This window comes from Mastomys coucha, unplaced genomic scaffold, assembly GCF_008632895.1.
Source record: "Mastomys coucha isolate ucsf_1 unplaced genomic scaffold, UCSF_Mcou_1 pScaffold22, whole genome shotgun sequence".
Classification (NCBI taxonomy): domain Eukaryota; kingdom Metazoa; phylum Chordata; class Mammalia; order Rodentia; family Muridae; genus Mastomys; species Mastomys coucha.
Window position 1 is genome coordinate 58,520,610 of NW_022196905.1, and position 13,666 is coordinate 58,534,275.

A 13,666-nucleotide genomic window follows, 5' to 3' on the forward strand; every position below is an offset into this window, starting at 1 on the left:
AGAAAAAACAACAACAACAACAACAAAAAAAAAAAACAAAAGGAGCTAAACCATTTCTGTAACTTGGTGCTAGTGTAAGGTCTAGTGTGCTAACACATGTTTTTCCACTGATACCCCAGGTTTTTTTTGCTGTTGTTGTTATAGTGCAAAAAATATATTTTGTATTTTTCAGCTCACAAAATTTCTTTCACAAGCCACTAATGCATCTCAGGTGTGATTTTTAAAAATCAGTTTCACTATGATCTTTCAGCATATTACGATCGGTCACAAGGGGACAAGTGTGGTCTTTCCTACCTATTCTCAGGGAACAGCTGTCTTTGGGCTTGCAAACAGCTCTGTGACCTATTCACATTACAGTGCTTCACTAGATAAATACAGCAGCCATAGAAACCAGAAGATTAATGTTTGGTTGGTAATTCATTAAAAAACAAACAAAAAAAACCCTCATGATTCAGCAAACCCCAGAAACAGCTTTTAAAGCTCAGAGCATGGTGAGATTTTTGCCTAGGGGAGGTGAGGAGGACGGTGTCTGATGAATTACAGAAGAAACCAAAGTTGAAGAAGGTGGAATTTGCAATCACAGAAAAAACATTCCAATTTGTTTTCCAAACAGTAAAATAATAATGATAGTAATTATGTTTTATATTTTGGTTCCTTTAAATGATTTTGTTTTTTAACCACCTACTCCAGTTAGTTTTTTGGTTTTTTGTTTGTTTGTTTGTTTTTGTTTTTGTTTTTGTTTTGTTTTTTCGTGATAGGGTTTCTCTGTGTAGCCCTGGCTGTCCTGGAACTCACTCTGTAGACCAGGCTGGCCTCTATCTCAGAAATCCGCCTGCCTCTGCCTCCCAAGTGCTGGGATTAAAGGGATTAAAGGCGTGCGCCACCACTGCCCAGCTTCCAGTTGGGTTTAAAGTCAGATTCTACTGTTCTGTCTGTGGTAGACATCCTGGTCACGACGTGCATGCCGTTCACTCTTCTGAGGGTTTTCATGAAGCTGCTCACCTAAGACCACTCTGTGTTTGTGCCTTCCTTACAAGGTCCAAGGGCTGCGGATGCTGCAGCCAATGGTCTGTGTGCCAGCTCTTGTCCTCAGTTCAATGCTTACCTTTTCCCCCTAGGAATCCAAAAATCCTTGTGGAATGCCTCACCCCGGACTTCCGAGGAGACCTGAGAGCGGTAGAAAAGGTGGCTCTGTCTGGATTAGATGTGTATGCACACAATGTAGAGACCGTTCCAGAATTACAGAGGTGATTGCATGCACAGTGTGTCATATGCTATGAACTCCCGCTTCCCTTCCCTTCCCTTCCTCTTTTGCTCCTTTCGTTCTGTTCTTTCTTCACGAATTAGTAAAAAACCAGGAAGGATAGTTGCCAAGAGTGAGTGACCAAGGGCTAGAGAAAGGGCTCAGTAACTAAGAGCACACATGCTTTTGCACAGTTCCTGGCATCTCTAAAGGCAACGTCACCATTGCACATGCATTGAATTGTGTTTCCCACTCCCAAGAATACTTATGAAATGGAAAATGATATAGCAGAAAAATCACTGTTTCAAATCTTCTAAAAAGTACACAGGATGGCTGTCGGTGGCACTGCCCAATAATTCCAGAGCTTAGAAGGCGGAGGCAGGAGATCAGAAGTTTGGAAACCAGCCTGGGCTATACCTTTCCTTTTTTTTGGTTTTTGGTTTTTTTGTTTTTGTTTTTTTGAGACAGGGTTTCTCTGTGTAGCCCTGGCTGTCCTGGAACTCACTCTGTAGACCAGGCTGGCCTCCAACTCAGAAATCCACCTGCCTCTGCCTCCCAAGTGCTGAGATTAAAGGCGTGCGCCACCACTGCCTGGCCCTTTTCTTTAAAAAAAAAAAAAAAAGTCTAGAGTAATATGTACATCTTTAATCCCAGCACAAAGGAGGCAGAAGCAGGTGGGTCTCTGAGTTCAAGGCCAGCCAGCTTCATAGTGAGACCCTGTCTCAAAACCCAAAACAAATACCACCCTCCCCAACACACACATACTCACATACAAGAAAGGAGATACTATGCTCTATTCTTCCTATTAATTTTAGTAAGGAATTTTTTTTAAAGATTTATTTATTATTATATGTAAATACACTGTAGCTGTCTTCAGACACACCAGAAGAGGGCATCAGATCTCATTATGGATGGTTGTGAGCCACCATGTGGTTGCTGGGATTTGAACTCAAGACCTTCAGAAGAACAGTCAGTGCTCTTAACCACTGAGCCATCTCTCCAGCCCCGTAGTTAGGAATTAGGAAGAACTATTAGTCTACATAACAAGTATATTCAGATTTCAGAAAAATTAGAAGTATTTTAGCTGCAGACAATATTAATATTTTCCTTTAGCTTTATCGGGTATTTGGCTGTGATTTAATTAGCTACTCTTCATTGTTCTGTGTCTCCAGTCTACACAGAGTTACAATGAATGGTACCAAGCACATTGCTCCTGGACTGTAAGCATTCCAGAGCACAGCTTTAATCCACTGGAGAAATACTTTATGAAAAATAACTCCAGGTTGGCTAGAGGACTCAGTGGGTGAGGTGCATGTTGGTGAGACAGGTGACATGAGTCCAATCCCTGGAGCCCACATAGTGGAAGAGAGAACTAATCCCTGCAAAGCTGTCCTTGGTGTCCACAGGTGCCATTGTGTTTACACACATGCCACACACACACACACACGCAGGGTATCTTGCTAAGTGTAGTGGCACCCAGCTGCCATCCTAGCCTAGCACACATGTATACTCATGTACAAGTCAGGAGGTTGAGGTGGGAGGGTTGCAAGTTCAAGGCCAACATGGCTAGCATGACTGTCTCACTAAGTGTCAGTTTTCTATACTGTCAGTTTTATGACTTTTTAAAATTGCTGTTTTTTAAACTTGCATTTGTACACGTGAGTGTGCACATGTGCAAGGACACAAACATGTATGTACAAGTCAAAGAAAGCTTATTGATTTTTGTTTTTTTCCTTGTATATGAGTGTACTGCCTATGTACTGTGCGCATGTCGGGCCTCTGGAAGCCAGAGGCCAGAAGATGCTGTCAGTCCCCGGGGGCTAGTTGTCATCCTCTGTGGTACTGGAAATTGAACCTGAATCCTCTGGAATTCAGCCAACTGGAATAGCAGCCAGTTTTCTGACCCACTGACTCATCTCTTCAAACCTCTGCCTTTTATTTAAATGAAAACAAAATAAAAATACAGAACACAAGGCTGCATTAGAATTCAGTCAAGTGCTGATCTTACTTCCAGCCCTTTGCCTTTCTTCTTATTTAAGCCGGAGTGTTATGGCCATTCTTGAAGGGTAGCACCCAGTGTACCAACCCTGTGGTGATATCACCAGCAGTGGGTGCCAGTCTCCCTGGTTTCACTTCAGAAGCATTTATTTTCCAGTGAAAATTCCAGAATGCTTTTTCTCCCAGCCTGCAGTGTCATTACTCGCCAGCAGAGGGCAGTCCAACCTGCAGGAAAGAAACGCTCACAAAAGTTTCAACCCCCAAAGTGAACGTTCCCTTCTTAAAGGTTTGTCTTGTCTTCTGCCCGTTTCTTTTCTTGCTAAAAATCATTATAATTTTGAGTTTCAGAATTCTAATTTCTCAGTGTATAAACCAAATGATTTCTAGTCTGGTTTTCTGTCTCAAGACTTGGGAGGCCTGAAGAGTTGACAGGCCTAAGAAGCCCAGTGAAGATTGGTTTTCTTTCTCTTTTTTTTTTTCCTTTTTTTTCTTTTTTTTTCCAAGACAGGGTTTCTCTGTGTAGCCCTGGCTGTCCTGGAACTCACTCTGTAGACCAGGCTGGCCTCAAACTCAGAAATCTGCCTGCCTCTGCCTCCCAAGTGCTGGGATTAAAGGCGTGCGCCACCACGCCCGGCTGAAGACTGGTTTTCTTTTCTTTCTTTTTCTTCTTCTTCTTCTTTTTTTTTTAACAAATATTTATTTATTTCATGTGTAAGTACACTGTAGCTGTTTTCAGACACACCAGAAGAGGGCATCCCGTTAGAGATGGTTGTGAGCCACCATGTAGTTGCTGGAATTTGAACTCAGGACCTCTGGAAGAAGTCAGTGCTCTTAACCACTGAGCCATCTCTCCAGCCCAACTGGTTTTCTTTTCAATGTTAATAAACTTTGTGTACAAATGTATAATTGACACATATGCTCAGTGAACTGTATATTCTAGAGCAGTGGACCTCAACCTTCTTAATGCCAAGGCTCTTTAATACAGTTCCTCATCTTGTGGGGACCACTAACTATAATATCTTTGTGGCTGTTTCACAAGTGTAATTTTGCTACTGTTATGAAAGTAATGTGAATACTGGTGGGGTGTTTTGGGTTTTTTTGTTTTTTTAGATTTATTTATTTATTATATGTGAGTACACTGTAGCTGTCTTCAGACACACCAGAAGAGGGCGTCAGATCTCATTACAGATGGTTGTGAGCCACCATGTGGTTGCTGGGATTGAACTCAGGACCTCTGGAAGAGCAGTCAGTGCTCTTAACCCCTGAGCCATCTCTCCAGCCCCCAGAATACTGGTGTTTTTTGATGGTCTTAGGCAACCCTGTGAAAGGTTGAGAAGCACTCTTCTAGCATGTGCTTTCTGGTCTTCCAGCTTGCTTGCATAACAGTGGAGTTGGTTGAACTTGTGTCACTGAGAGCCACCTTGTTTTCCAGGAAAGTTCGTGATCCCCGGGCCAATTTTGACCAGTCTCTTCGTGTATTGAAACATGCCAAGGAGGTCCAGCCTGATGTTGTTTCCAAAACATCAATAATGCTGGGTCTCGGTGAGACAGATGAGCAAGTCTATGCCACGATGAAAGGTAAAGGAGCTGAGAACAAACCCTCTCCACTTCCCTCGAGCGATAGCAGGAACTCCCTTAGTGTAAGTGCCGATAAGCCTGAGAACAAAGCACCTGCTGCCGATGTAGGCCAGCAGGAGCATCCCTGCCTCCATGTCCAGAACCAGAGAGGACATGGGCACAAACAGCAACTTGCTAGGGAACGAAGCCACCTTAGATCATAGAATGGTGTGCATTTAGCCCTCTTCATCTTTGCCTGTTCAGTGAAAACGGGATTTCATCCACTCTTCTCTTCTGTCACTGGATGGTTTGGAATACAGTTAGGTACCAGGCATTGGTGGATAAGGAAGACTCTGAAGCCATGGCTATAGCTTAGAGGTACGTGCTTGCCTACCAAAATACAACTGACAGAGAAGGACTCTGGTACGCCATAGGTCCAGTCACACTTGGAGAACACATCCTGCTTACCAAGGAAAACCCTAATACAGCATGTTTGGCTCAGATGAATGCTTTTGCTTCAGAATATTTGTTCTTTTGCCTTCTTTTTTCATTCAAGTAGAGTTGGAGTTATTAAGAAAAGACTTTAAAGCTGATGAGATAGCCCAGCTGTTAAAGGGTAGGTTCACAACCAAAAAGATAAGAATTCAGTTCCTAGCAACCATGGCTGTCTCTCCAGCCATCAAGAAAAAAGAAAAAAGATTTTAATGTAAGCTTAAGCATGGGGATTAATAGAGACCCAGTAAAGGAAGGATAATACACCTCCAGGCTTGGGCATCTTTTATGCCTAACAGATTTCCTGCTCCAAATTCTTTCCTCCTATTTTAGCTTTTATTTGATAGCATTAAATGCATTTGTCTCCCCCATCAACCCCACCCTACCCCCACTCCCCCTCTGTGTGCCTCTAGCTGTCCTGGAACTTTGTCTGTAGACCTGACTGAGCTTGAACTCAGAGATCTGCCTACATCTGCCTCCCAAGTGCTAGAATTAAAGGCATATGCCACCAGGTCCAGCCTTATATTTTTCTCTCTGTCTCCCAGTTTTACACTACTGTGGTAATCATTGCTGTGTTTCCAATTCTCATTGGAATCCACGGCTCAATGTTTGTGAATGAATGGGGTTTCTCCCGTCTTGCATTGCCTTTGACAATATGTTACAATGTTACAGCTCACAGCGTGTAAGTCCTGCCCACAGGGCCCATGCTTAGATCTGTGATTGTAACTGAACATCTGCTAAGTGAAATCTTCGCTTTTTCCTTTCAGCTCTCCGTGAGGCTGATGTGGACTGTTTAACTCTCGGGCAGTATATGCAGCCAACAAAGCGCCATCTTAAGGTACAAATGTCTTGAGTTGCCAAATATTTCCTTAGTAATTTGAAGTAAATCTTCCTTGTCCACAGGTAGAATTAGAAACCATTAGTTTGGTAGGATAGTGTCCGTGTGTTTGTAGAAGTTTCCGTCACATTGCCATAGGGCAGCGATGCTGGTACTTACTGTTCTACAGACCGTTCCAGGTAAGAGTTGGGATGTAGAACTTCCTGGCATTTGGTGGTCCTGTGACTTGGTTACAGTTGTCTGAAGACAAAGCTGGCTTAAGGAAAGGAAGGCAGTTTTCTGTTTCTAGAATGGAGTGTTTATTTACTGGAGAACATTGTGTTAGGTAGTATCATGTGCCTTGGTGAGCTCTTAGAGCGTAGCATGTGAGAGGCCCAGGTTTAACCCCTAGTACTGCTAAACAAACAAAACTAAAACATGCCAGGATTAATGCTCAACATAATATACAAGATGAATTGGTCTTGTCCTCAGGCATCTTTTTCAAGGCCTCAGAGTGGTATTAAAGTGCTCAAAGACTAAGGTCAAGTCCCAAAAAAACACTTTTTTGTTTTGTTGTTTTTTAGTTTTTTGTTTGTTTGTTTGTTTGTTTGTTTTTGAGACAGGTTTTCTCTGTGTAGCCCTGGCTGTCCTGGAACTCACGCTGTAGACCAGGCTGGCCTCGAACTCAGAAATCTGCCTGCCTCTGCCTCCCAAGTACTGGGATTAAAGGCGTGCGCCACCACTGCCCGGCTTTTTTTTTTTTCCTTAAGTCAGGAGTGTGCTTATAATCCCAGCACAGGGGAGATGGAAACAGGTAGATTCCTGGAGCTCACTGGCCAGCCACCCCGATCTTCATAAGAGTCCCAGGCCACTGAGGGCCCTGTAGCAATAGAAGTTGAGAAATGCCTGAGGAACAACTTCCAAGGTTGTCTCTGGCCTATACACATATGCATGAGCACCCACAAAAGTGTGCATTCACACACATGCATATATACACACATACAGAATCTTATAGGCATGACTAATTCTGGCTTCTACTATTAATAAATGAAGAACAAATATAAATGATGTCTATATTCTTATTTTCTTTACCCTTTGGAACAGCTAATGTAGTACAAAGTGTTGTTCCTTCCTCTCTAAATCCTCTGTGGTTATGCTCTGATAGAACCCAACAATAATCCAACAAAGGAGAGGGAGGGGGTCTAGATAAATGATGAGCCATTCTGAATACATGGGTATAGACTTTACATAGAATCAGAATCACTAAGAATTCTTGAGTCTGGTCTAAAGTGATTATTTACATCAAGGTTGAAGAATATGTAACTCCTGAGAAGTTCAAATACTGGGAAAAAGTAGGAAATGAACTTGGATTTCACTATACTGCAAGTGGCCCTTTGGTGCGATCTTCATATAAAGCAGGTAAGTTTGACTGCAGGGAATGGCTCCATTTAGTCCATCAATTTCCCACACTTATGTTCAACACCAAAGCTCTAAAGCAAATTACAATGGCTGTGGTTGTCTCTTACCGGGGACTGGAGAGGGCCTTCTCTTCCTAGAATGTCTCTCATAGCTTTGCTCCATAGGACCATATTAAAAAGCTTCTCTTTAGCTTCATTTGTTTTCTGGACACGTCCTCACTGTTCTTGATATCTCAGCCACTGACAGGAACACAAACCATTTGCATAGTCGATTATTCCATGTGTGACTTTCAGTAGCAGATCTCCCAGAAACAACAGAGCATACAGCGCATGTGATACAGTTTCCTAGGAAATGTGTATTCATTTGACAATGTGCCTGCTGCATCTCCATGCTGCCAGTTCCAGATCCATGTAAGCATCAGAAGCCCATAGCATCGCTTCTCGCACAGACTCCTTGTTGATCTCCTAGACAACTGAGATCATTTTATCCCTAAAGAACTTTTTAGTGGTTTTACTAACTTAATATATTTTTTACTTTTGGTATGTAGCTCTTGCTTTGGTCAGTTGACTGAGCTGATTATGAAAGTAAAGACATTTTCCAAGGGATTAAAAACTCATTTGGAGCTAGGAATGTAGTTCAGTGGTAGAGCTCATGGCAAGCATGCTTTAGGCCCCAGGTTCAGTTCTCAGCAGCACAAGAGGAGAGTAGAAACGAAGTCAGGTGAGTCAGGCTGCAGTGCCGGCATTCGGGAGGATGAAGAGGAAGCTGCTCCTCCCGTTAATTAGGGTCAGAAATTGAGATTGGTAAACCAGGTGTTTTGGGATATGTATAAAATATGTTAATATTATTAATGGTCATTTAAGAGATTTCTGTGTGCACTGAGATCTGAATCACAGATATAAGTTAGAATTCTGGGGGGGGGGGGTGCAAGCCTTTAATCCTAGCACTTGGGAGGCAGAGGCAGGCGGATTTCTGAGTTCAAGGCCAGCCTGGTCTACAGAGTGAGTTCCAGGACAGCCAGGGCTACACAAGGAAACCCTGTCTCAAAAATCAAAAAAAAAAAAAAAAAAAAAAAAAAAAAAAAAAAAAAAAAAAAAAAAATCTGGTATGTGTCTAAAGACAGTTACAGTGTACTTGTATAAATAATAAATAAATAATATTAAAAAAACAGGTACACAGAGAAACGCTGTCTCAGAAAAACAAAAAAGAAAAAGAAAAAAAGAAAAACAAAACAGGAACAGAAAATGAATTTAAGATATTCTCATGAATAGTTTATCCTATATAAAAGCCAAGAATTTGAACTCTGTGTTCCTTTTTCTTTTTTTTTTTTAAAGAATTATTTATTTATTTTATGTATATGAGTACACTTTAGCTGTCTTCAGACACACCAGAAGAGGGCATCTGATCCCATTACAGATGGTTGTGAGCCACCATATGATTGCTGGGATTTGAACTCAGGACCTCTGGAAGAGCAGTCAGTGCTCTTAACTGTTGAGCCACCTCTCCAGCCCATCTATGTTATTTCTTTTTTTTTTTTAATGACCTTCCAGGGTTTTTAATAGTCATACACAGAGGTCTGGTTCATTTCAGCTCCTTCACTGCCAAGCCTGGGGGTAGGGACTGCATCAGCTTCTCTGTCTTTTCCTTGTCTGTGATGACCAGGGTGTAAAAGTACCTGCTACAGTAGTCCTTGAACTTCACATTATCCTTGTTCTTCTTGATCTTGACAGATTTGGCATCCTTCCGCTCGGCTGTGAGCAGAAAGCCCTTGATTTCTTCAATTTTCTGAGGCATAGTGATGGGCACTCAGCTCTGGCTTCCGCACCTGCCCAAAAAAGCTCCATGTTATTTCTTGAAGTTGGGGTGCTTAGGAGAAGTTAGGAGGCAGAGTAGAGGAGAATATGATCAAAATATGTATTCATGTTTGAGATTCTTAAAATTAATAAAAGTTCTAGGAATTTGGTTCAGCACTGACTAATAGGCTATGAATTGGAAATGAGAGTTAAGCAGGATGGCTGACAAGTTGCAATACATACATACATGCATACATACATACACATATAATACATATTATACATACATACCCACACACACATACATACATACATACATACATACATACAGAGGCTAGAACCAGTATTAGCTTCTAGAAGTGGGTATCTAGAGTAATACTTATTTTGTTTTTTGTCTTTTCTTTTTTATGGTTTTTAATTTCTTTGTTTATTTGTATAGAGACAGTCTCACTGTATAGTCTTTGCTGACCTGGAATTCATCGTGTAGGTCAAACTGGCCTCAAACCCACGGAGATCTACCTGCCTGTGCCTGCCTCTGCCTGCCTCCAAGGTCTGGGATTAAACAGCCATGTGTGGCATAAAGTAATATTTAAAAGGAAAGTGAATTATGATCTTTTAGTGTTTTTAAAGTCACTACTAAGAGATAGAATCCTGGTGTGTAGAGCATTGGGGCTCAGATGATGGGCTCCAGCCTGGTGACCTTTGTTCTGTGTCTATCAAATTTAGACAAAGGACTGAGCAATACAGACAAGATGTTTAGGATCCTTGGTGATTGTGTCTGATGATGGTTGCGCTCTGATTGTACTTGTAAGATGACAGAGAGGAGCTGACCCGACTCCCCATAAAATGAAGCCTCTGGGGCTGCGCTGCTGCAACAGGAAACGCTTTGCTCCTCTGAAGCTACACTGAATGGAGCCTAATGGGCTGGAAGGGATTGTGCCCTCGACTCCCGCACTAGCTCAGGCTCCACTCACAGGCAGCAAAGCCCATTATGGAAGGAGAGCTCTGGCTTCCCTGGAGGGGAATCAGGGAGTAAGATTCCATCAGCTGAGTGCTCAGCTGCAGGGAGGTCTGCTTTATAAGCAGCAGATCCGGGCTAATGATGGTGGAACTGCTCTCTGAAACGACTTTGTCATTGATGAGCAATAGTCAGCTTTCACAGTGGGACGAGCATGCAGCAGCAGACCCACAGGCTCAGTGAGCCATCTTGCAGAACACTTGGTTACTGGAAGGAATAGTAGTTGAGAGCGTAGAGATGAAGCAATCCTTTATGGTCCCTGAGCAGGCCTGTGCCGTTACAAAGAGAGGAAAGTGGGGGGGAAGGTGTGGTAATACATTATAATCTCAAAAAATAAAAAATTAAAAACAATCGGGGAAATGCCAAAGATAAGGAGTACTTAGATGATAAAAATACTGCCTTTGAAATCTGTCAGGAGGGAAGTGCAGTAAATCCGTGTTCTTTGGGGGGAGGGGAGTTCTGAAATAGCAGCTTCATGATGCTTTATTTAGGGTAATATTAATGTATTCTTATTTTTCCTAAATAGGTGAATTTTTCCTGAAAAATCTAGTGGCTAAAAGAAAAACAAAAGCTTCTAAAGTTTAGCCAAGACCTTCAACATCACAGGAGAGTTAAGATTTTGCTTCCAGTTGGTGTGAGGGCGGTGCCATCCTGTCAGGATTCCTGTGCATGCAAACCAACACCGTTCTGAAATGTCTGATGTCTGATCCAGGCATAATGGCGTATACCTGTAATTCCACCCAGGCCATCCTGACTTCCTGCTTAAGACCTGATCTCAAAAAAAAAAAAAAAAAAAAAAAAAAAAAAAAAAAAAAAAGAAAGGAAAAGAAAAAGAGAAAAGAAGGAAGAAAAAAGCCTGAAAGCTACACACATTTAGTGATAATTCATTTGACTTCTTGCCAACCTTTGTCCTCATCCTTGTCAGTGATGGGGTGATCATAGAACATCTTTGAATGGTTTGCTGTTGCCATTGTAATTTAAAAGTCTACTAACATTTAGAAGATCTTATAAATTTCAGAAACCCATATGAAATTTCTTTTCTTAAAAAGATTTATTTTTATTTATTTATTTGTGTGTGTGTGTGTGTGTGTGTGTGTGTGTGTGGAGTAGAGGAACACATGCATCTACACACATATGGACTCCGTGACACATGATAATCTTTTTAAAAAACCTGCATAGATAAGTCAGCACCACTGTGGAGTTGGGAAGGGCTCACAAGCTCCCACTAGTGTCAGTAGCTAAGGAGGGGAGCCAGTTTTCTTTAAGGATGTGGCCTCTGTGTTGACCCGTGCTCTAGAGCAGTGATTCTCAACCTTCCTAACGCTCATGTGTGGTGACCCCCGACCATAAGATTTTTTTTGTTGCTGCTTCATTACCATAATTTTGCTACTGTTATGAGTTGTAATGTTAATGTGTGAAATGCAGGATATCTAACATGTGGCCCCAAGGGATTACGACTCACAGGTTGAGAGGCAGTGCTCCTGATGGCTGGCTCAGCACCCATGAGGATAAGACAAAATGCTAGGCTGCTCATCACTCTCTGAAGTTTAGGAATGGGGAAGATTGGAGAGCTGTTAAGCTAGACCTCTAGCTGATTCCCCAGTCAGTGCTCCTCTCGCCCTCCCTTTGGGGTAGAGCCTCTGTGGTCCTGATGGGCACCTCCTCCTGCAGGGATATCAGCCAGCATTCCAGTCATTACATACCCAAGCACTCCGCTGTCCACAATGTCTTAAAACCTCCGGGCCAGCACTGGCTCCTTCCTACTCTGTTTTATTGAGTTATACAGCCCCTACCAGTACCTCTTGCTATCCTTAATTATAATGGGTTCCTTACAAAGGGAAGAACATACATGTGTGCACAGGATAAGACATGATGGTACACACCTTGAACCTCAGCAGTTGTGTGGAAGATTGCTGTGAGCTGAAGGCCAGCCTGGGTCAAAGCCCTTTATTATCTGTCCTTCCAAACTGGATGTAGACTTTTTGTTGTTTGTTGAGACAGGGTCTTGTTCAGCCCAGGCTGGCCTCAGACTGGCTGTATAGTAGAGATGATTCCTGAGTGCTGTGATTACAGGCCTGCAACACTAGCTGGCCAGGAGTACACTCTTACACCCAGCACTTAGGAGGCAGAAGGAGAAGAATACACTGTTCGAGGCCAGTCTAGATTGTGCAGCAAAGTCACCCAGTCACCTTCCTTACCTGCCGCAAGCAATCTTCTGTTCCTCTTTATTTTCCTTTCTGTGGTGTGTGTTCTGAAACAGGGTCTCACTGTGTAGCAAAGGCTATCCTGGAACTCACTTCTGTAGTCCAGGCTGTCCTAGAACTCCTGGCATCTGCCTGCCTACCTCCTAAGAGCTCACGTTACAAGGAGGGAGCCACTCAGCTTGGCCTTGTGCCACTTTTTGTTGTTTTTTGTTTTTTTTTTTTTAAAGATTTATTTTATGTATCTGAGTGCACTGTAGCTGATTTCAGACACACCAGAAGAGGGCATTGGATTCCATTAGAGATGGTTGTGAGCCACCATGTGGTTGCTGGGAACTGAACTCGGGACCTCTGGAGGAGCAGCCAGTGCTCTTAACCACTGAGCCATCTCTCCAGCTCTGTTGCTAGATTTTTAAATAACATATACTTTTTAAAATTATTTGTATGTGTGTTATCTTACATAATTATTTGTTTCTGTGTGTGGGTGCTCGTGTAGGCCAGAAGTACTGGATCCAACCAAGCTGCATCCCTGGCTCCATAACCTTTATAATAAGTACTTACTTATTACTTAAAAATCTCACATGGAATTGGTTATCCAATTACATGCTTTACAGTATAGCCACATAAAATTTCCTTTGTAAGATACAGAATAAAAAAAGACAGGATTCTGAGTCAAAAGATAAATTTGAGCTTTATTATCTTAGAAAGAACTTTCTCAGGTCATGGCCTCTCTGCCTCTGTCATCACTCTGCCTCTCTGTGCCAGTGATCTCTTAATAACAGTCTACTTCTGACATTCGAGTGTTCTCAGCATCAAGGAAGAAAATCTCTTCAAACAGGTTCTGTGAGTCATGGGCATCTACACCACCAACAGGAAGTGGGAGTCAGATGATTTAGTGGTTGAAGGAAGCCATTAGAAACGATCAGTCATGAACGCAGTCTCTCGAGTTGAGGGAAGCCTTGTACTTTCAACCCTCTCATCTGGGACACCCAAGACTGACATTCACTGCCCTGTACCACGAGGACCAGCATTGATTGGTTTTTTTCTTTTTTTCTTTTTCCTTTTTTTATTAGATATTTTCTTTATTTACATGTCATACGATATCTCCTTTCCCAGTTTCCCCTCAAA

At 42.3% G+C, this 13,666-nt stretch overlaps 1 protein-coding gene and 1 pseudogene across 3 annotated transcripts in view; one reads left to right on the forward strand and one right to left on the reverse strand.

Annotated features, from left to right (window-relative positions):
- The window catches only part of Lias (lipoic acid synthetase), an 18,826-nt gene extending 7,457 nt beyond the window's left edge, over positions 1-11,369 (forward strand). For 2 of the 3 annotated variants that reach the window (XM_031342419.1, XM_031342421.1), the window contains 5 exons: positions 1,119-1,247; positions 4,674-4,819; positions 6,058-6,128; positions 7,415-7,526; positions 10,864-11,369. In XM_031342419.1, coding sequence (XP_031198279.1) covers positions 1,119-1,247; positions 4,674-4,819; positions 6,058-6,128; positions 7,415-7,526; positions 10,864-10,922 — 517 coding nt within the window. In that variant the 3' untranslated portion in view covers positions 10,923-11,369. The remainder of the gene's footprint in view (positions 1-1,118; positions 1,248-4,673; positions 4,820-6,057; positions 6,129-7,414; positions 7,527-10,863) is intronic. The other variant, XM_031342420.1, reaches the window with a different exon arrangement.
- LOC116071050 lies at positions 9,108-9,472 on the reverse strand (annotated as a pseudogene).
- Positions 11,370-13,666: the final 2,297 nt, after the last annotated feature.